Below are 23,973 nucleotides of genomic sequence, written 5' to 3' on the forward strand. Positions count from 1 at the left end.
TCTCCTCTTTTGGAGGATGGAGTTTTGATGCAAGGTGTGTTTTCCTTTGCTTTAATACAGAGAATGATACTCTTGTTGAGAGTTTTCATGAAGTTTAGACAATGTCCGTCGCAAAGTATTTGTGTACGGTATGCTTACAACATATGTTAGTTTGACTTGTAATTTTGAGTCACAAATGTAACTTTTTTTATAGAATGAAATGAAGTCTATTTCTTATAAATATATATATATATAATATATATATATATGGCTAAGAATTTGACTGAAAAAATGGACTTTGCTTGCTTAGATTTTCAAAAAAACACCGATTCTGTTTTGCACGAGGATGCAATTGCAGCATCGCATCTTGGGGCTAAGAATTTGACTGAAAAAATGGACTTTGCTTGCTTAGATTTTCAAAAAAAACACCGATTCTGTTTTGCACGAGGATGCAATTGCAGCATCGCATCTTGGGGCAGTTTCTCTCTTCATTAATCTTCAACACAAAGAAACCCCTGGAAGGGCACATACATAAAAAAGAGAAAAAAAAATGCACTGAAAGAAAAAACTAGTGGTTCCAAGATGAAATTCTTATTTCAGTTCTACTAAACATCAGGTTTCAAAGCCAAAAAAAAACCATCAGCTTCCTGAAGTTACATACTTCGTGCAACTAGCTCTTACAAAACGGTACCCATAACAATTCTTTCTTTATAATCTAGTAATGACACCAAATAGTAAGCCTTGAACGCCATTCATTGAAAATGTGCGTGTATTGAGATTATCTATACTTCGATGCATATTAATGCAACATCTCATCTAATTTTTGCCTGTACAGAGCTAATCTCTGCAATAACATTCAAGTGCAAATAAGTGTCAGTATTTTTCTCAGGTTAATTCTGGAGAATATAATTAAGTGACCAAAAAAGAAAAACAAACAAATAAATAGCAGTTATTAGATGGTTTCATCCTTTTAGATGTTTTGGTGGATGTTACCCATAACCTCAAGTTCTTGTCAGAGCACTCTCAAAGACTATCATCTTATTCCAGTCATTCACAGTCTCCCGAACTGATAATTGGGTTAATCCAACAGCTGGACTTTTGGCAATGGCTCATTTTGTTTTATGAAAATGATTTCCTGACACATGTGTTTAGTCAGTTGTTTCATTTAAGAAGCAGGTAAAGTCTAGCAAATAATTTTCTACACTTCAAACTGGCACCGATCTATTCTAGACTTAAAATTGTGGGTTTCTTTTTCTTGACTTTCCAGATGATCTAGCATGTGGTGTTATATACCAGAGGATGTCCGAGTTACATGTTTATTGAATCACTAGAGAATTTCTTCTTTTCCTGTTTTTGTTTTCTAGCTAAATAGGGAAAGAAAAGAAGTGAGGATAATAGGTGAGCATGTTTCTCTCAGACTTACAAAAAGTTTCTTCAATAGGATAATAGGTGAGCATGCTTCACATTCTTTAAATTATAAGAATATTTGCTCACGAAAGGGGAAGCCAGAGGACAGATATGGGAGATAACAGCAAACCTATGTCTGAAACAACGGTATCACAGCCTACGATCAAGGTTGGGAAACAGATGAAAGAAAGCCAAGGGTTATTGGTAATGATTTTTCATGGATATCTTCTGCAGGTTCGAATTTCCAGAAAAAAGAAAAAAAGACCCAAACCCATGGAGTTTATTACTTTAAGATCATTACCACTCACCCAATCCTCAAGAATATGGAGCATGAGCTATACAGAAACTACATATGTTTCAATGCAAAACAGATCTTTAAAGAAAAAGATGACAGAAGTTGCATACCCTAGTATAAGCATAAACTCCTGCCTCAGTAGGTGCAACGGGACTTCCCCTCCTTATAAATTTTCCCTCTTTGAAAATGTAAAGCATGGGAATTCCAGTTGATAGTTCTAAACTGATAACCTGCCAGGAAGGAAAAAAGAAAAGAGGGGGAGAACATAATTTTGTTATATTGTTGTAATAATAGGGTCTGCAAAGATGATGGAAAGCCAAATAGTAGAACTGTATATATCACCTCTTGGGAAGTTAATTCGTCGAGATGCATAATGATGGACCTCAACGAATTCCCATGGGCAGCAATCATTACATTCTTTCCAGATAGAAGCTGGGGTTCAATCTGCAGCACAAGAATGATATGTGATTACTTGAACCTACGATCCTTATCAGATTGAACTACATATGCAAGCACACAGTCGTGCATACTTGATCTTTGAAATAAGCTACAGCTCTTTCTGCACACATTTCCAAACTCTCGCCATTAGGAGGAGGAATATCGTAACTCCGACGCCATTCATGAACTTTTTCCTTCCCATATCTATCAGCCGTCTCCTGCTTGTTGAGACCCTGTAATTCTCCATACCTGAAAGGAAGAACAACTTATAGACGCAGAAAAGTCTAAAACAGAATAACATGAAAGAAAAGTAATCATTGAAGCAGAGGCAGAATAATTACATTCTTTCATTCAATTGCCAAGCTGCTATCACAGGAATGGATTGCTTTTTAGTGTCTTCACTGAAAACCTCACTCCAAGCCCTTGCCTGCTCACTCTCATTATGAATAATAATTGGCACCTGCAGCAGGCTGACAGTTAACAGGCTGACGTATAAGAAGAGATTAGGCACAGAAACTCTGTCATCAAGAGGAACATATTACCCAACCTGAACAAACTGCAAGCAACAGAATTCAGCTTGGTAATGCTTTTTTTTTTCCCAGGAAGAGGGTGCATGTGCCTAGAAACAGATTAAAAACAAACTCATCCTACAATTTACTGGCTGGATGACCAGTAATCAAAGGCCCACTCAATTGTATGTGGAACCAGGTGCCAAGTATCGCTAGCTTATATTTAATTAACTTCCAAGATGTGATACTCATGAATGAAATTGTTGTCCTTGAAGTTTGCGCATCTAAAAGCTATTTTCCAAAGTTACCTTCCTACGACGGTGCTGGGTCATAGCAAGCATGGCAGTCATCTGTGCACGGATCAGTGCAGATGTATAGATCATGTCGACAGGTATATTGCTGATTCTTTTGCCAGCTTCAATTGCCTCTTCCACACCCTTCTTAGTTAGTGGCACGTCAACACAACCCGTGAACAAGTTTTTTTCATTCCATAATGACTCTCCATGCCGGATCAGAATCAAAGCAACTTCATCTGAATGAAAAACCAGAACAGGAGTAAGAAAATTCCATAAAAAGGGACTACTTCTGGATCCAAGTTATGGGGAACAGTCTAAATGAAAATTATTTAGTGCGCGACTTAAGGGGATTAAGATGATAATCACCTAATCAAGCGAGAACAATGTTTGATTCTTGACTACATTTTCTGATTATCATTAAAAGTCATAAGAAGTTTACTTGATTTCTTCTGAGAGTTACTGGTGTTGCTCTGTAGGGGGGTTGAAACTGGTTCAAACACTGAAGTTTGAGATGCTGAGGCTTGAACACGATCAAAGTTCCTATGGTCAGAGTAAATATATCCTCTTCTTGAAGGGACAATTTTGATCTTGAGATCCCTTGAAATGAATCTCAGTGAATTGTCCCCAACCTCATGATGAAGACTAGGGCTGTTAAGATATCCATAGGACTGAGTCCCAATAGCGCGGTGAGATACTGAAGCAGCCATTCTGAAAACAAAAAATCCCAAGAAACGATGTAAGTATACAGATTTTATGAATGGGTTCCTTCCATTCGGAACATAACAAACCACAAGGTAGGCAGCACATACTTCAACCCAACCAAAAATACAAAAGGAATGGAATCATGTAGAAATATTTTTTAAGCTCAAGGAATAAAAGAGTATTGTAACCCAAAAAAGAGAGAGAGAGAGGAAAAGAAGAATTGGCGACAAGGAAGTAAAAGGCAAAGTTTAAAAGCAGTGCTGCTGAGCATGCTCCTAATCACATCATTATGTTTTTTATGTATTCTAAAGCATCAGAACAAACAGAATAACTGTAAAATGATTTTGAAGGAGCGTCCACAATATTTAAACTCACAAACAGGAGGCAACATGCTCAGTAAGCATCTTTTACTTATTTGGAATCATAATCCTTAGATATGATAAACAAATAGAAAGTAATCTTTCAGGAAAAAAAAAAGGCTTATATCCATGACACCGGTAAGATAGATATTACCAGATATATATATATATATATATATATATATATATATAAATAAACAGATCTTAATCAAAAGATTCTGGATAACAACAAAAGTAAGGGTGGGAACAAGCAAATCCAACGCTCTCAAGCTTGAATCAGCGATCTACACACACGGGTTTTTCCAAGAAATCATTAATCAAAGAAGACCGAGCATCAAACACGAAACATTTCCCCATACAACGACATCATAGGTCAAAATCACAAACACAAAGAACACCCCCCCCCCCCCCCCCCCCCCCCCCCCCCCCCCCCCCCCCCCCCCCCCCCAAAAAAAAAAAAAAAAAAAAGTGTGGAACGAATAACACGACCCAGAAACCAAAATGCCAAGAAGAAAGAAAAGCAATATGAAACCCACAGAGTTTGATGGTACATAAAACGGGTACCAGAGTATGGCCTTGTTATGTAGGAAAAGCGAAGTAACCGAGGCAGAGAAAAGTGCAAATAAGCTGGAAGGGAAGAGTTTTCTAGGAGAAACTCAGGCGGAGAAAACGACGATGACGAAGTTACACATCCGTTTCAACAAAAATATTGAGAGGGACCGACAGTTTACCATATATAAAACAGCAGTACATACATCTGTGCGCATGTAGATGTCAAAGAGATCTAGTTCTTTGTTGTCTTCAGATGCGCTTAATAGGAGGAACAGCGCGATGACAAGTAAGCTTTTTCATCTCCAGTTGGCACTTCTGTGTTCTCTGTGCAATAGATAACAGACAGATTCTCATGGAGTTTTTATTTCCATTTTTATTGGCACCTGATCTTGTCAACTTTCGGTAAGGAATTTCTACAATATTTTTCTCGTTTCGAATAATCGCAGAAGTGTGAATCAATCCGGGGTTGCAATATGTCACGTAACTTATTCAATACAAATACGATATTAATGTATTTATATTTAATCATAATATATTCGGATCAAAATAGGTTAACCTATTAAAGCACAATTACTTAACGAGTCAACTTGTTATAACCCGTTATGACCCATTAAAAAAGTTAAAGTTATAATTATACCCTTATATGTAAAAGTAAAATTATTGAAATTTTAATTTCAATATTTTTATTCTTTAGATTTTAATTTTAGACTTGTAATTAGTTTTATACTTTTTATAGATATTGTGATTTTAACATTCATATAAAATTATGTTAAACTTTATTAGGTCAAACAAGTTAATTTCGAATCTATTCAACACATTTACATAAATGGGTTGAAACGGGTCAGGTCGTGTCGTGTTAACCTATTTCGTAATATTCACTAACGGGTCAAAACGGGTTGATACGACACCACCCGTTATGTCAATGAGTTGTGTTAAGATTTGAGATTTTGACAAGATAAGCTTAGCGGGTCGTGTCAAGTTGACCCATATAGTATAATATACACGTCTTGACACGACACGAATATGACCCGTTAACACGATTTGACACCCCTCATATTTACGCCACTCCTTTTATTATTTTTTGTTGTAACTTATTTTCTCTGTTATATACAATAGTTCTTTCAATGCCTATCATCATTTTGTTTAGAAGTGATGAGCTTTGTGCAAAAAGGAAAATGGAAATATATACCCCACTTAGAGAAAATTTTATACTGATCTATCTTAAAAATGGTCAGGTAAAAATGAAAAAAAAAGTAATATAATCACGAAAAGATTTTACAAAAAGTAAACTCACAAATTGATATAGTTTCATATAGGCATAAAGGGCCTTGGGCTCAATTCGTCCAAAATACCCAACTTGCCCAACCCGTCACAGACGGGTTCCTCAGGTAAAAAATTAATACCAGGTTTAAACAGCAGCCAATCTGTCGAGCCCGTGAAATCAATAATTTCCTCTCGCGTCTCTTATCCCACTGCGAAAACCCTAGCCGTTCTCCATCACCCTTCTTCGTCACCGTTTGCCATCTTCGTCGCCATCCGCCATCGCCAAAAATAGCTTTGTTGTTGCTCCCCTAGCTTTCGATTCCACTTCACTGACAAAGAAATTGTCTTTTACTATCAAGTGCAAAGTCTCTTCCAGTTCTTTCCGCTTCGACCCAATCTTCATTGTTGACATCTACAAATCCGAGCCCTGGAATTTTCCAAGTAACTCCTCTCTCTTTCTCTTGCTTTATGCATTGCTTTTATTTTATTTTTTTTCATTTTTTTGTTTATTTTGGATTGGTATTTCTTCAATGCACTGAACATATAGCCAAGCATACATAAGTGATGAGTTGTTTTTCCTTTTATGTGGGTTTTGATGTGAATGTTTAAATTTGTAACACAAACCCAACCCCAAAATTTTGTTACTGCTTTAAGTTTGGCATGATGAAACCCATCTTTTGTGGTTTATATATACTGATGTCTAAAGGGAAAAGTACATTTTAAACCCCAAACTATATATAATCTTGTTTATATAAAAAAGGAACTACAAGCTTTTTGTTAATTTGCACCCTTACTTTAGATTTGAGTGTGAAGATTGTTTTAGATCATGCCCTATTCTTCATTGATCTTGGTGAAATCTAAACCAATGATGCAATGGCAAAAAAGTGAGAGTTTAGGTTACAAATTGGGAAAAATGGTGGTAGCTAAAGCTAAACCATTTAAAGGCTACGTTTGGGTAGTGAAAATATTTGAGAAGTATTGAGAATGTTTATGAATAGTAGTGAAAAAGTAGTGAAAAAGTAATAATAGAATAATGAATAGTAGGTAAAAAGTAATGAATAGTAAAAAAATAGGTGAAAAGTAATAATAAAGTAAAAAATAGTAGTAAGAGTACTTGAGGTACTCTTGGTATCCAAACGTACTGTTAATCTAGGAATGATTGCTAACATTCTAAGAACCATCGAAACTGAACAATTTCATACCAAGAACCAAAAGTTTTGGTTCTTAATTTTCTTTTGTTGAATAGATGAAAACTTTGCCAATTGACACTTATATAAGTGAAACAAGATAAACATAGTAAGATTTCTAGAATGGCTAGAGTCAAATTGGATCAAAATTTTTCAAGATTTATAGATTAAACACTTATTTTTCCTCTGTTTATCTTTAGTATTTAGAAAAAATTGAATTTCCATGGTTCAAAACAGTATGATATTCTTATTTTCTCAAGCTTTTATTATATGTTAGTTTATACTATGGATTCTTTCAAAAGTAACATTCCTACAAATTTAAGAGACGATGAGTTACTACTCCTTTAACTTTAAACATTAACTTGTCTACTAGTAGTAATATCATCTTCCCTCCCAATAGGAAGGTAAGTAAGGATCCCTCCGCGATGTGGAAACATTTCACAAAAATAGATGGATATTCATCAAGTGATCCAAAAGCGGGACGTAATTACTGCCACAAGATTTACACTTGTCACCCCAAAAAACATGGTACATCAAGTATGCTGCATCATGTTGGTGTTTGTAGGAAAAACCCTAATAGAATTAGATCTATGGATCAACAAACTACACATAAGTTTGATCCAGAAGATGTACGAATGACAATTATAGAGATGATCTTAATATGATTGATTCTGATTCTCAACAAAATTTTTGGGGTTGAGTATGAGTAAGAAATTATTGAAAGTAATTTAAGGAACAAATCAAAGATTAATCAATACTTGGAACATGGTTGTGAGGCACGAGTTTCAAATTTTGATATTTTGGATTGGTGGAATGATCAATGAAATAAAATATCCTATTTTGGCAAGAGTTGCATGGGATGTGATGGACATTCTTATTTCTATTATTTCTTCTGAGTCAACTTTCAGTGCAGGGGGTCGTGTGCTTGACCCATTTCGTTCTTCATTATCTCCAAGAACAGTTGATGCACTCTTTTGTACTCAGAATTGGTTAAAAGATCCAATACATATTGGTCTTCATGCCTCCTTGGATAATGTTGAAAGTTTTGAAATAGAATCGGGTAATAAACATATTTATTACTTACATATTTATTAAACTTTTTCATAATATTTATTTTTATATCAGTTAATAGTCTTTTTTTTTCACAGTTTGATCCCAAATCAAGTTTTATTTATGTTAATGAAGAGTAACTCAAGGTTTATGGTCTGTACATTCTATATTTATTGTTAAAGATTCATGTTTGAGGACTGTTTGTTGACACTGAAAAGCCATGTGGGGTTCCTTTGATGGGTCTAATATTTCTAACAATAATGAATGAATTTCTTATGTTATGGATGTTTATTGTTCAGTCATTTAGAACCCATTTATGTTAAATTATGAAGTTTTGTAAGGTTGAGTCTATCACTTTTTTGGGTTGATGTTAGATGTGTACTCCTTTATGCAGCAAAAAGAAAAAAATAATTTCTGCACAGCTTTTCAAAATGCTAAAAAAAAGGGCAGTGAGAAAGGAAGGTAAAAAAAAAAAAAGTGAGTAAAGGCAGGTATATATAAAAAATTAAAAATAAAAAAAAAAACCAATAAATTTTACCCGATCCGAACCTGGTTGCAAGCCAAGTCGGGTCGGGCCAAAAAAGTGCCTGGACAGGCCAATGTGCAGACCTAGTTTTATTTAATAATACACATATCATATCGAATTACATCAATTTATAAATTTATTTTTATTGAATGTTTTTATAACTAAAGCAATTATAAAATTTAAACCCCCGTAAATGTAAATGAACTTTGCAAAAATACCATAATTTTTTACATCTCACTCTCAGGAAAATGCAAGACACTCTATAACTTGTGGCCCACACAATCTCCTCTCTCAGAATAAAGTAGTGTTACTCTGTTGTCTGAGTAGTACCGCTTTAAGTGACTGTTAGGTTAAATTAGCCTTAGGTTAAATTGGTCTTTTCATTTTTTTTAATTTTTTTTTCATATTTTTTTTATCATTTTAAAATATTTTTAAAAAAATATATAAAAAAAATTAATATACTAATAATCACTTCTTTAATTATTAAATAGAGAAAAAATTTAAAAAAAAATACATAAAATATTAAAATAAGAGACAAATTGAATGAGCAAAATAACATTTTTCCTAAAAAAATTACCCTGACAAATAAACTAGATATCTGAAGAGTCTGCACTAAATGCCACGCCACCTAACTCGACCATCAAGACCAATTTAGACAATTTAATTTTAAACCGAGTTTAAGATTCTAACATTAAAATTTTAAATTATTAAATTTATCATAATTCAAAATCTTTTTATATATAAAATTTATAATTTTTTTTTAATTTTATATAAATATATCTAAATTCATATTAATATCCACACATATAAATTTATTTTAAATAAATCTCATAAAATTCACTTTAATATTTTAATTTATTATTATTTATAAAAAATTTAATTCATTTTAATTCAACTCATCAACTTTATCTTTAAGATGTGTGTGGATATTGAAGTGAGTTGAGTTGAGTTGAGTTATGATAATAAAATATTGTTAGAATATTATTTTTTAATATTATTATTATTTTAAATTTTGAAAAAATTAAATTATTTATTATATTTTATATTAAAATTTGAAAAAATTATAATAATAAGTTAAGATGAATTTAATAACCAAATACATCCTTAATTTATCTGTTAATGGGGTTTGATACAACACGCGCTTTCGTCACAACGTCTAAATTCGAAGGTGCCCACCTAACCGTCGCCTTCCCATCGGTCCTTTACGCCTTCCTTGCGTGGAAGAACCGGCATCTTTTTTTGTGCTGGTTTCTTAAAGGAATATGCTCTCATGCTCTTCTTTCTGCTCTGAAACAGCTGTGTTCTGTTTCTAGGCTGCTAAATGAATTCCAACAAGTCAAACAATGGTTTTATAAAAATAAATTCAAAAATTAAAAATTAATATGATTTTATTTAATTCATTAAATTTTCTTTTCGATAAATTTTTTTTTTCTTTACTATAACATGAATTCCAACCAGTCATACAAAAATATTATAAAAATAAACTCACAATTTGGTATAAATTCATATAATATATTATATTTTTTTTATAATAAAAAAAATTTTACAATCTAATATATTACGTTAATTTACTTTTGTGAAACTCAGTTTTGACTAAAGCATTTGACTCCGAAGAAAGATCTGTTGGTCCTTCACAACATATTAAAATTTGTGTCCTTCATTCTAATACTCTAGAAATATCTCCGGACATTATCTATAGTTAAGTTTAAGATAAGTCTACTGGTAAAGATAAATACAGAATAAAATACACTCAGAAAGAAAATTGTGGAGAAAGTATATAGAAAAGAGCATCGACGCTGCCTTTAATTGTCAAGCTCAGGCCCAAGCAGACTCAGGTGGGCTTTAGAGTGTTCAACAAGACAACTAAAAACTTTATTAAAAAACCTCTCTTATTTGAGATGAACAAAAAAAAAAAAAAAAACATTTATGGGTGATATAAAAAGAAGAGAGGTGAGACTATTGTAATGGATGCAAATTTCCAATAAAAAAAAAAACAAAAAAGGGGCTTATTATTATTAAAAAATGACTAATTTAATAAAAAATTCAATGTAGAATTATTACTAGAAATATGTTAAATTTATGAAAAATATGTACTTTTCATTAAATTTTAGAAATAGTTTGACGAAGATAATACGAATGATCTTAATTTTCATTTTTGGGGCCTTGATAATCTTTTTCCTTTGGAGGCCTTCTCAAAGGGGCTTCTCAAGTGCTGGTCTTGATTGTCTACCTCTTTGAGGCGGCAACCACACCACAGTAACAAGAGGCATACCCACCCAAAGATACATTTGTTTTCTTTTCTTTTTGTTTATGAGACAGAAAATTTAAGAATCAAGAGATTTGTAGAGATTAGAGCTTGGTCACAAGAATAATACTATATACCACACTATTATCTCACTTTCATCGTAATTTATAAACGTGACACTTTCCATTGTGTAAGGATCAGTATAAGAATGTGAGATATACGTTTAGTTAGCATCAGTTATTTAAAAAATAACTTTGACGAAAAGTGGCTTCATGCATTCGTGCTTGAATTTGATCTGTGTATAGCATAAGAAACATGATGTTTGTTTTAAGAACTCATTTTACATCTATATTTCTGAAAATGTGATGCTGAGAATTTAAATTTTTACAAATGCCACTAAACATGCATTTAGATATGATAAGAACTTGATAGGATTTATTTCTAAATATCTTTGTAATATTAAAATAATAACCATAACAAGACTTTCAAGTAGTCTGACTAACAATATCCAGTTCAAAAAAAAAAAAAAACCATAAACAAAACAAAACAAATAGTAGCATCGAAGGGTTATAAATTGTGGTTGTGAATTTTTTTTATTTTTTATTTTTTGTTGGCTTAGGGATATATTTTATTTAAAATTCTTAATTTGGGGATTGGGAACAACGAGAGAGAGAGAGAGAGAGAGAGAGAGAGAGAGAGAGAGAAGGGTTTTATGGCAATTTTCAAGCTAGAACAATGGTATCATGTTATCACAAACTTAAAGAATATGAATTTTCAGAAGCAATTAGCAACAAATCACAACACTTCATAAAGCTAAAGAAACCGAGCTTAATTTAAGTGTAGTAGGGTCCAATCAACAAAGACAATGAACTCACACTAGGTATCGTGAAAGCAATCCATCAAGATACAAGTAAATACATACTAGAACAAACATGACAAAATGACTAGACTGAGGAACTTGAAAGAGATCTACTCATCATCCTCCTGGTATTGCTTGAGAACCTCGGCACATCCAGACAAGGCCCTCTCCTTTGTGAAGCCCATTGCATTGACAAAACGATTGTTGGAAGCCATACCATTGTAGCCAGTGAGGATGACGCGGGCACGGTCACGCCCTGGGGATGCTGTTGCACAGTCATGCTGGGGGCTGCTAACGAGCATGGCATCACAAAGCTGGTCCTTATGGTCTTCGGTGACCAAGATGCTATAGGTTCCAGTGGAGTCGGCTGTCCCCTCCTTGCTGTATACAAGTTGCATTGACTTTCGGTCTTTACATTCCACCCTAACCTTGGCACCTGTGGAGCACATGAACGATTACATGTATAGCAACATCAACTATAAAAGAGTCAGAACAAAGATCTTCTTCAATCAATTTGAACAAACAGATGGCTATTGAGGAGATATAGGATTAAAATGATACATACTGCAGGTGATGGTCATAAGTTTTACATCGTTCTGCAGTACCAAAAATCAGCAATCACATATGACATGACTGGATAATGCATGGATAGAGCCATATAGGCCATCAAATACCCAACGAACTCACAGAACCTCTTCGAATGAACAAGAGGTTGTCTCGATGCTAGGACCAGACTAGTGATCACATCTGGGAACTAAACGGGCTTTTATTACTAAAAGTTTGTGCGAGACTATGATCAGAGCTCCATTTGCCAAAAACAATTTCTTAAAAGCGATCCCTCTTAATAATGTGTCATGGGGGCCGATTTTTCGAGATCCCAACCAGCATTGTGGAGGTAAGGGGCACCATCATTGAATCACAACGGCTCCTACCAATGAAGGATGTCCGGACCCATGAGTCATGACAAATCTCTTTTACTAATCCTTGGATAAAATGATTCACTCTCCCTAAAAGATGCCCCCTTTTCCGGTTCATCCCTGGGGTTTCCCACTCTAGTTTCCTCCATTACTTCAAGAACGAAAAAGGTTTTATCACAGAGACCATCCGGAGAGAGGATTATCTCTAAACGTCACGGAGACTCCGCAATAAATTAATAGCTCAGGTCCATCATCTGTTGCAGACCTCAAATGAGTAATCTTTACGATTTTTGTGCATATATATATATATATTAATTTCAACACTTCGTTGGTCTTGATTTAAACATTAATTTACACCTACTGTGCACGTTATATAAACAGAGGTCAATGACAGACGTAAAAAATATCATTTTCTTCTATCACTGATCTAAATCAAAACTATTGTGGTATTTAAAAACAAGATCTTTCAGATCCAAATGGCAAAACGAAATCACCACCACCACCACCACCACCGATATACGATTTGTACACCCAAAGCCACAAAACTCAAAACAAACACTATACTAGCAGTAGTTTCTAAGATCAGCCAAGCAAATCTCAGATCCAACATATTAGGGACCCATTAGCAAAAAGAGAAAAGAGAAACGTGACAGTACCCGGAATGTAGGTGGTGGCGGAGGTCTCGAAACCGGCGCGGCAGGTGTCGCAGTAAACTTTCCCTTTCACTATGAAGGGGTTTCTGGTCGGGCGGCCAGCGCTAACCATAAGCGCAGGGAGGATTACAGAGAGCGCAAAAAGCAAAGCTGTTCTCGACATTGTTGCTTGCTTGGAGCGAATTGAGAGATAATGTAATTGAGTGAGCGAAGTGTGAGAGAGATTATAACTCGAGGGACATATATATGGTGGACAACTGGACATTGGAATCATGCCGCGTTGGAGAAGGGAAAAAATCTATTATGTCGCTTTGGAGGAAATGTTAACACGTAAAATATAAAAAATTATTGTATTTTTTTTATTGTATAGTAAAAAATTAAATGAAAATGATTTTCGATGATATTGTAATTTCTTTTAAATACGAAAAAAAAATAAAAAATAAAAACCAATTGTTCTTGTTGGAACCATTAGAGCATTCACATTCGTTTGGACAAATAGAAAAGTTAATAAAATTTACATAATTGATATCAAAAATACCACATATTAAATTGGTCAAATCTAAAATAAGATGAACTTTTACTACAGTGATTGGCCAAAGATAAAGAACCACAATTGATTCATCAAATATTAAAATACAAATTTTTCATTCCAAATAAACATTAAAATATTAGTTTCTCACTCTAAGCAAAAATACTATTTGGTTTGTAATTAAGAAATTTAAATAGAATTTTAGATAAGTTTAATCAAATATTTTTTGTTATTAGTATTAAATGACTTTTGAAAATATGATTTTTTTTAATATTGATTTAATTAGAATATAGTTATTAATAATATTAAATTGCTAGAATTATAAAATGTGATACAAATAAATTAAATAAAAAATTACTAATTTAATAATATTTTATTATTATATAGAGAGTGAATAACTAATCCAATATAAGAATTAAATTTAAATAAAATAAATAAATATAAAAAAGTATGATATTAACTAAATTTTGAAAATACATTTAGCCAAAATAACGAGGATGCTCTTCACACGAAGCGTGGCTCATGTAGAAACCTTCCATGTTATAATTGATTTTTTTTTTTACTTTTTAAATTTATAATAGGCCTCACTATAATTGGTGTGTTACACACAAGGCTTTTTTTTTATAGTAAAACTCTTATTAAATATAGAAATGCTTTAATATTTTATAAAAATAAATTTATAAATTGACGTAGTTTAATATAATACGTTAGATTATAAATTTATTTTTATTATGAAGTAAATCTAACATCAAAATTTAATGTTTACAATTTAGAATTTATACACAAGTGAAGGTGACACGTCATCTATACATATTAGGAAACATTTTATGTTCTGTTATACAATATCATATTATTAAAATTATTTATATAAATACTAATTTTTAAGGACGTCTAGCTATAAGATAGGAATACAATATGTTTATACTTTTAAAACTCTAAAATAATCACTCACATCATGAACAATGGTTTCAATTTTATTGACGAGGGATTGTTTGAATTGAAAGAGTCTCTTAATTCATTTTATCTCATTTTATTTAATTATTATAATTTTTAAAAACTTCTTACATAAAATATAATAAATAATTCAAGTTTTTCAAATCTTAAAATAAAAATAATATTCTAACAATATTTTATTTAACTTTCAACTTTCATCTCATCTAAACTCAACTCACTATATATCCAAACATGCCTTATGAATCAATCGTACTCCAATTTGAAAATTAAATTGATCGTATCCTTCGACTAACGTTTGGTTTCTAAATTCATCTCAACTCATCATTATAATTTTTTTAAATTTTAATATAAAATAAAATAAATAATTTAATTTTTTCAAATCTTAAAATAATAATAATATTAAAAAATAATATTTTAATAATATTTTATTATCTTAACTCAAACAAACTAAATTCAATGTCTAAACGTAATCATTCATGGTGAATCGTGAAAACAAATTACACAAACTCATAGAGGCGTGTGTGGATGATACTAGGGGATTGAGAATGGATGCCCCGCATTGCCCTCACAAGTACAAATATAATTTTTTTTCCAAACAATTTTAAACATTTATAAATATTTTAAAAAAATATAAATTCACTAATAATTATTTTTTTAATTATTAAATAAAAAAAGTATCGGTCAAAATAAGGCCTTCATTTTCGGTTCCCCTATTATTTTCCTTTAATTAAATAAAACAAGTCATTTTCAATAAAATAAAAATAGATCAAGACATTCAATTTGAATGCATTAATTTTTGGTATTAAAGCTGTAATTAAGTTTTAGGGATGATGGAAGGAAAGAGGTTGGTTGGCGGGTGGAGAGAAAGAGAAAGAGCAGGAGGAGTGGCGTAAAGGGAGAGAACACGGCTCCATGTGTCGGTGTTCACATGGGAATGTCGGGTTTCAACAGCAAAACTTAAAAGGACGATGAGCTGTAGTCCAACACTCCTCCGCGGGTTCTTTCCTAATCTCTAATTTTATTTTATTTTATATATATATATATATATATCTATTCTATTATGATAAGTGACTATCTAACTGTAAATAGTAACTTTTATTTTTTTTTCTTTAACTTTTCTTAGACAAATAAACTATTGATTTTTTTCACTTTTTTTATTCAAATGATTATGTCAGGTGTATCCCAAGACTAAAGCACCTGGGGTCGTTCTGTTGAAACTTCTAAAAAAGTGATCTAAGTACAAGTCTCGACACTGTCCCTAGAAGCCAAGGACAACACCATGGCCAATCTACATGCATGCCTTGGCCCATGCCGTGACACGCACAGGGCACCCAACACGCATTGACCTGTGCGTTGACACGCACGGGACACCTAAAATGCAGGCCAGTGAGGTTAATGTCCGCACACAGCCCAGCACACAACCTGCCATGCGCATGCCCATGCGCATGACCAGGCGCACAGCCCTGCGCCGCGCGCCCATGCGCCCGGCACTGCACGCACCCCTACACATGCTCCTTTGCACGCTCCTGCCCACACCCATGCACAAGGCCTTGCATGCACGTGCCCCTGCGCAAGTCTCTGCATGCACCCCACGCTGCACGCCAGCGAGGTTAGTGGCATGCCTTGGCAGGCATGCCATCCAACATACAACTCCAACCTATGCCTTGCAGGCTAGGCCAGTGGCATGCCCACTAGGCATGGGCTGGAGCCATGCCTTACAGCTTCAATGCCCAGGTCACCAGCCTGGGTCATGCAGCACGCACACATGGCTCATCACAAGCAGACCTTGCATGGCACAAGACCATGCACACCAACAAACCCTTGCATGGCACCATGTCATGCCCATCAGCAAGCCATGTCGTGCCACCTAACCATGGACCAGCCCAAAGACCACCATGCACCATCTTAGTCTATCATGGACTCATGCATGCCACGGTCAGCTTGGTCTATGCCACTATGTTATTTGTTTTTATTTATTTATTTCCAAAGGACCTATTGGGAGTTTCCAATTTGTATTACTTATAAATAGGACATCATTTACTTGCTTTAGGATCTTTTGACAAATTCCTTTTGGACGACTTTATTTTTGAGATCAACTATTTCGGTGCTTAGCACTTGGGCTCTTTGGGGTACAATTCGTGAATAAGTGTGATTTGGTTTATCAATCTTATGAGTATTATTCATTCATTCTCTTGTCTTTCATTTTCTCTATATTGATCTTATTATTTTATATGCATTAATCTTGAATTGTTCTTGAGAATACATTGTGTTCATCCATTGTTCATTGTCGCAACCATCTCATTGCCTCATTTGATCCATCTAAACACTTAAGTGTCGCCCACTAAAGTGTTTGCCCTAATCCACTTACCATAATACACGTTGCCGCCACTTCCATAAAACCCTAGCCCTAATCCTCACTTTCCATATTCGGCACTTCCCTAATTGCCCTTCTTCCATCCCAATTTGCCATAGTTGAAACCCTCAAGTCTCTATAAGGAAACTCTTTCCTTTTAGGAGTCTTGACTTCCTCCAATTCAAATCTCTTAATTTAAGAAATTGATAATCCTCTTCAATTCCTTAAATCTCTCATCCCTAAAATCACTCAATTCAGCCATTGACTTTCCCTACCAGCCAAACCCGAATTCCCCAAGATTCCTACCACTTAGGAATCTTTCCTAAAACATCTCCCCACTTCCAATTCGGCAACCATAGTTGCCTTGCAATTCGAAACCCCAACCTCCATTCCCCTTGGGCGACAACCCTAATTCCTTTAACCAATTTCGACAACCCTAGTTGCCTCATACCCGAAGCCCTAGCCTCACTACCACTCATCAACCCTAGCTCCATCAACTTGGCGTTACACTCAAAGAACAAACCATAGTCGTCCACATTGAATTGCAAGCTCTAAACACGTAGCCTACCCAATTCCACCACCATCCCCCTCAATCCATCACTCAAACACCAACCATTTGTTAAAGGCCAAGCAAGTTGGCAAGATCACTCGGTCATCATCTCCACCAAGGTGAATTCGAGGACTTAATGTTTAAGGACGAAACTGAGGTCCCTAACATGTTCCCTAAAGTATATATATATACACACACACTTCCACAAGAACTTGGAGATAATTAATATTTTATTTATCAATTAATTAATACTTGGTTTTACCATTTTACATTAAAAATTATATGCAACAATCTTATACTATACACTTGTTTAAAAAAAAAAAGATAAAAAAAGATAAAAACTGTATAATATAAGATTGCTGAATAGAACAACTCTTTTAGATTTCTCATACTCAGTCTATCCAAGTTAGAGTTTCTTTGGATTCAAAGAGTGTTTAATTTCATCTCATCTCATCATTACAATTTTACCAAATTACCACACAAAATATAATAAACAATTCAATTTTTTCAAATCTCAATTCAACTTTTTCAAATTCTAAAATAATAATAATATTAAAAAATAATATTCTAATAATATTTTATTCAATTTTTAATTTTCATTTGAAATTATCTCATCTTATATTTGAATCCAAATGAGAGGAGTCGTTTGAATTCGAAAATGAGTTGAGATGCGTTGTGATTAGTAGTGAGATTGTTGAGATAAGTTGAGTTGAGATAGATTTTGAAAATTTGTGTGTTTGGATTGGGGGTGAGTTGAAATGGTTTTAACTTTTTGGAGATGAGATAGATGTGAATCCCACAAATTATTACATAGTGTTTTTAATAAATTTGTTTTATTTATAAATATATTTATTCCTTAAGTAATAATAATTTATAAATTACCTACCCAATTTTTATTTTTTATAATATATTTAATAATAATATTTTTCGGATTACAATATTTTTGTATAACGAATTTTTTTGTAAAATATTAAATAAAAATTGATTAATAGAAATTGTTTTAAAAATGATTTTTAAATTGTTTCCAAAATCATTAAATAATAATTTTGACTATTATATATAAAATAATTTTTTATTTTGCACCCGTGTGAAGGCATGGGTCCCTCGATCTTCAGAGCATTCATTAGACCAGTCCCTTAGAAAAATAAAAAGCAACGGTCAGGAAGCTATTTTGTCGTATATGAAAACAAATAAAAAAAACCATCCGATAACGTCAATGCACCGTTTGAATTGGACAAGAGTTTACCGTACGGGATGAGTTGAGATGTTTTGAAATTATCTTCGAATCCAAACCACACTAATGTGTTGCTAATTAGTATTCTTTACACTAGATGAAAAAAAACTAAAAAAATATTTCATAAAAAAACTTTTCAAAATCTAGATGAAAAAAAAAAGCTAAATTAGTATTCCAAACAACGCCTATAATGTGTTGCTAAATGAGTATTCTTTTTTCTAGATGAAAAAGAAAAAACTAAAAAGTATTTCATAAAAAAAATTTTAAAATCTTTGAAAAATTTCGCTTGAGATGCACGTGGACCGCAAAGGACGGAATTAATAAGCTTATTTTTCAATCAATTTTATTTAGAGCAGTGCGTTATTATTCAACGGGTTCGCATTATAGACATAATACTCCTTCAATTCCGCTGTGACAGCCGGTGTAGTTTTGCATTTTCAACATCCTCCCTGGTATTTGGCTGTCCATTAATAATGCATGCCAGGGAGTCCCATCCCAACCGGATCCAGATTAATTTCTGTCTGTCACCTTTTTACTTGTGTCATATAGTCCAACTTCATAGTTATTGCCCAAAAAAAAAAAAAAAAAAAAAAAAAAAAATCTTCAATCAAGTCTAAAAGATCATATTAACAAGAAGGATGTCGAACGGATAAAAAAATGATCACATTCACAATAAGATCACACCGTTCTAGTAATAATACAAACACCAAGGGAAATCTCCCAAGGCATGCATATCAGAGCCGTTCAATAACGTATTAAAGAGATTCATCCCTGAACAAAAATGGTGAGAGGAGATAATCCAAGGTGTGACCATGGTAGCACCTTCCGACTAATGTGGCTCAAACCCATTAGAGCTAAATTAGAGAATTCAATCATAGTTTGTGGAGTTGGCTCCCTCGTGTCAAAGTTCAATAACCTTATAAGTCAGGTTTGATCTTAACCACACCAATGAATTCTTAAGTGATTAATACTAATAATTTAAGGTGAATCCATATTTAGATTCGAACTCATTACTTAATACATACCAAGCCACTTGAGAGTAAACCAAGAAGTACCATTGAATCATCGCCCTTAATAGTACGGTATCCGTGCAAACTACACACACTCACCATTTTAACCCAATCCTCCAAGCAAATCACACACTCCCCACCATCGTTAACCCAATTATCCAAAGCAAATCACATGCATCAACTGGATTTCAAAATGGTAAAAATCATAGTTTTTCATCAAGATTAGCTTTCTATATATACTTTTATTGTTAATTTTAGTCCTCCCTTACAGTTTTGTGTGTCTATCTATGAAATCTGAGGTTGGAAACTTTGAGTCAAGTTGACATTAGGATTCTTGCTTTCTGACTCTAGACATTTTTGATTAAGGAAACTATCAACAAGCTCTTTAAGGTGGGCGCACACAAAGGTTACCAAATATATATATTGCATGGGTTGTTGAATTTGGTTAAATTTTTGTGGGAGTCAGAAATTGTGGATCATGGGTATTGGCTACATACAAACCCCTACCCAACCTGATTACAGATTACCTAGTTCAAGTACGCCATGACCATTTCCCTCTTAACTCTGTTGTATTTTGTTGTTTGTGTGCATAACTCTCATGCGCCGCCTCTTTCTATGAACATTTGAGGCTTTGTTATAAAACCCGTCGGTTCGAACATTTGATGGTACGATGGTCAACTCTATTATCTTCGATACATTCGGCAGCCTAATCCTAGCCAATTCTATCTTTATTCCATCTCCTTATTGTCCATTCTTTCCCAAGCATACCAATAGCTATAGGGAAAATGGGTTGCTCAAATTTTCCTTGGTTACACCCACTTTTCATTAGTTTTAGTAGAATCATCTTGCATGATTCCTACATTCGCCATCAACTATATTTTGAACGGTCTCTTCTATTATTGTAGGAGTGACATTAGGATGCTGTCCAGCAATGACCTTTGGCCTTGCTATCTAGGCAAAATTCATCTTTTTTATTTTTTCATTTTTTCTTTTCACATTTTTTAACATCTTTAAACATTTTTAAAAAATAAAAAAAATATCAAATCACTAATAGTCACTTCATTAATCAGTAAGTAAAAAAAATAAATACATGAGCAGTCAGAATGAATGGGCATAATAAGGGGGCATACTAGCATTATTCTTATTGTAAACACGATGATACTCTACATGATTGTGCGTTAATCCAAATCTCAAGTTTCATTATAATGACTTAGCTTGGTTTGGATAAAGAGAAGTTTCTATCTCATCTCATCTCACCTCAATATCCAAACACTATAAATACAAATATTTTTCAATCTTAAATCTTTAACTTTTCCATTTAATCATTACTTAATTATTATGAGTTTTCCAGACTTCCAAATAAAACGCAAAAAATAATTCAACTTTTTGAAATAATAAAACAAAAATTATATTCTAACAATATTTTAACTTTATAATATTTCTATTCAACTTTTTATCTCTCATTTTCCAAAATCCCATAAAACAACTCAAACAATTTCTAACTTATCTCATCTCAACTCAAATATCTCACTACTATTCATAAATCATCTCAACTCATCTTATCTCATCTCAACTCATTATTTAAACTAGACCTTACTTTGTAAAAAAATAAAAATCATTACAAAAGCAACATTATCTCCTAATAAAGTCATCAAACTTGAATAGAAAGCTAAAACCCTATTCTTAGGTTAGGTTTGGATAATGAATTGAGATGAAAATTAAAAGTTGAATAAAATATTGTTAGAATATTATTTTTTAATATTATTATTGTTTTGAGATTTGGAAAAGTTGAATTGTTTATTGTATTTTTTGTGAGAATTTGTCAAAGTTATAATGAAAAGATAAAATGAGATGAGATAGGTTAAGAGTATTTCTCAATACAAACTGAGCCTAATCTTAATATTTAAATAGGAAAATCAGGCCACAAAAAGATTACATAAAAATAATCCACAAACTGACGTAGTTTGATGTGATTAATTAGATTGTAAAATTATTTTTATTATAAAATAGATCTAACGGATTAAATAAAGTTACGTCAATTCATAAAACTATTTTTATGTAATTTTTTTTAAGATATAACACTCCACATTTAAATAAGCATGATGTGTTTATGGATCTATATCTAATAACTCGCCGAAGTCATAGCCACTAATTAGCACGTATAGAACTTGTAGGACCAGCTTCTAGTACTCGATCGCTTTTTATGTTAGTTTTCACTTTTCAAAACTTATCATTGCCGCAACTAATTGAATCCGAATATTTTTTTAAAAATTCTATTTCTAAAAATTAATTCACCTATTCATTTGCCTTGGTCTTTGTGAAAAAAATCCACACATAAATCTTTTTGAATAATGCTATTTAGTTATCTAAAACTTACCCTTTAAATGATTCTATGAACGTGACGCCATTATGTCATACCACTTGATTTATTAAAAAAAATTAAAATTACAAACTCAAAAGGGGAATCTAGAATTTAGTCTTACTATTTTTATATTTTTGAAAGTCATTTTTATTTAAATATATTTTTTTGTGTATTTTTTAAATAAATCACGATATTACATGATGGTGGCACGTTAAAAGGACCATCCAAACAATTTACTGATAGTCCAATCTAAAAAACTTTTAAATCCTAATCACTGATATTCATCAACCCTAAAAACATTCCTATTCCATCCACATACTTTCACAAAATTTAGAAGATCTTACTCAAGATTTCTAAAAGATTATAGAAATATTCACTCGCAGACAAGTATTAATCAATCATTTTCTTCGAGTGCCCTTCCTCTCAATCATATACGACCATTACACCAACGTACAAAGGGATGGAAAAAAGAAGTTCAGTTCAAACTTTAATTTTCTATTAGCTTTGTTTGGGTTCGAAACTCACCTAAACTCATCTTATCGTTATATTTTTTCTAAATTCTTATATAAAATATAATAAACAATTCAACTTTTTCAAATTCTAAAACAATAATAATATTAAAAATAATATTATAACAATATTTTATTCAACACATCTCAATTCATTTCTGAATCCAAACAAGACCTAAATAAGTAATCGACTAATAAACAGTTGACTACTTGTATATTTCATGTTATATATATATTTGACCAAATAAAAAAACATTTTAAAAAATAAAAATTATAAATTCCTATTTATTTAAGAGAATGTTAAACCAAAATCAAGAATAAAAAATAAAAAATAATAATTATTATAAAATGGAATGTTAAATAATATCATTATTCTCCCTGAGTATTATGGTGAAAATTAACAAGTGGGTTAGTGATATAGTCCATTAAAGAAGAAGAAAAAAAAAAAAAAAAAAACTTCTGAGGGAAGGAATTAAGATAGCTTTTCCTGTTTGATCCACCCAGTTGTTCAAATTAATTAATTAAAATTTAAAAGGGTTATCTCCACTAACCGACAAAATAATGATGCATCCTTCTCCAATATTATTTTCTTTTTCCTTAAACCTTTTTAGCTAGGTAGATGGACCAGCTAGCGGACAGGAGTTAATTAATCTTACTTTTTAGGTAAATGTCACTATATATATATATATATATATATATATATATATGCTCCCACCATATCATTTATATCATAAACTATATATATAGCTTTTTGGTTTATGACTTAATGCTTCCTAAACTGGATTTGTTGGGTACTCCATCTGGATGCAGTTTATAAGCTAGAAAATGAATCAATCCTTGTCATTTGTAATCTCTAGGGTTGTAAATGAATCAATCTGTTCGATAGCCTGTTATGTATTCATACGATTCGAATTGAACTCGATTCATAAAAAAAAAAGTTCGTCCATGAAGCAAATACCTACTCAATTAGTAAATGACACATACCAGACAAAACTCCACTCGATTTGACTAGACTAAGGCTCGTTAAGGTTCACTTGTTTATGTCCGAGTCAATTCATTAACTCGACTCAATTATAGCTTATTCATATACTGATAAATATATATATATACATCTATGTATATATACACATATATATTTATATTAGCTAATAATATATATGTATATACGCATAAAAAATTGTTTGGATAGCATTTGTGATGGGTTTTTATATTTTGTTAATAGAAATTTATATGAT

The 23,973-nt window shown here is 32.6% G+C and overlaps 2 protein-coding genes across 4 annotated transcripts; both read right to left on the minus strand.

Moving 5' to 3' along the window:
• Positions 1-374: 374 nt before the first annotated feature.
• Positions 375-4,897, minus strand: LOC121257570 (2,3-bisphosphoglycerate-dependent phosphoglycerate mutase 1-like). Of its 3 annotated transcripts, none has more exons than XM_041158625.1 (8): positions 4,550-4,897; positions 3,364-3,632; positions 2,937-3,160; positions 2,461-2,579; positions 2,212-2,368; positions 2,024-2,125; positions 1,792-1,911; positions 375-494 (listed from the first exon to the last, which is right to left on the minus strand). In XM_041158625.1, exons 2-8 carry the CDS (start codon positions 3,629-3,631, stop codon positions 471-473), a joined length of 1,014 nt encoding a protein of 337 aa, XP_041014559.1. In that variant the 5' UTR covers position 3,632; positions 4,550-4,897; the 3' UTR covers positions 375-470. The 3 variants fall into 3 exon arrangements, with proteins under 3 accessions (XP_041014559.1, XP_041014556.1, XP_041014558.1); XM_041158622.1 differs by lacking the exon at positions 375-494 and adding an exon at positions 558-823 and having other exon boundaries at positions 4,550-4,894; XM_041158624.1 differs by lacking the exon at positions 375-494 and adding an exon at positions 558-823 and having other exon boundaries at positions 4,737-4,893.
• Positions 4,898-11,616: 6,719 nt separating this feature from the next.
• LOC121257571 (protein DOWNSTREAM OF FLC-like) lies at positions 11,617-13,519 on the minus strand. The gene is made up of 2 exons (XM_041158626.1): positions 13,241-13,519; positions 11,617-12,103 (listed from the first exon to the last, which is right to left on the minus strand). The coding sequence occupies exons 1-2, from the start codon at positions 13,509-13,511 to the stop codon at positions 11,778-11,780; spliced, it is 597 nt and encodes a 198-aa protein (XP_041014560.1). The 5' UTR covers positions 13,512-13,519; the 3' UTR covers positions 11,617-11,777.
• Positions 13,520-23,973: the final 10,454 nt, after the last annotated feature.

This window comes from Juglans microcarpa x Juglans regia, chromosome 3S (assembly GCF_004785595.1).
Source record: "Juglans microcarpa x Juglans regia isolate MS1-56 chromosome 3S, Jm3101_v1.0, whole genome shotgun sequence".
NCBI classification, from domain to species: Eukaryota; Viridiplantae; Streptophyta; class Magnoliopsida; order Fagales; family Juglandaceae; genus Juglans; species Juglans microcarpa x Juglans regia.

Coding starts and splice junctions, on each gene's coding strand:
- LOC121257570 (XM_041158622.1), bottom strand. CDS start 3,631: ATGGCTGCTTCAGTATCTCACCGCGCTATTGGGACTCAGTCCTATGGA. Junction 2,369..2,460: donor TGGCAATTGAATGAAAGAAT/GTAATTATTCTG, acceptor TCTTCCTTTCAG/GTATGGAGAATTACAGGGTC. Junction 1,912..2,023: donor ACGAATTAACTTCCCAAGAG/GTGATATATACA, acceptor CCTTCCTGGCAG/GTTATCAGTTTAGAACTATC.
- LOC121257571 (XM_041158626.1), bottom strand. CDS start 13,511: ATGATTCCAATGTCCAGTTGTCCACCATATATATGTCCCTCGAGTTAT. Junction 12,104..13,240: donor CGCCACCACCTACATTCCGG/GTACTGTCACGT, acceptor TGTGCTCCACAG/GTGCCAAGGTTAGGGTGGAA.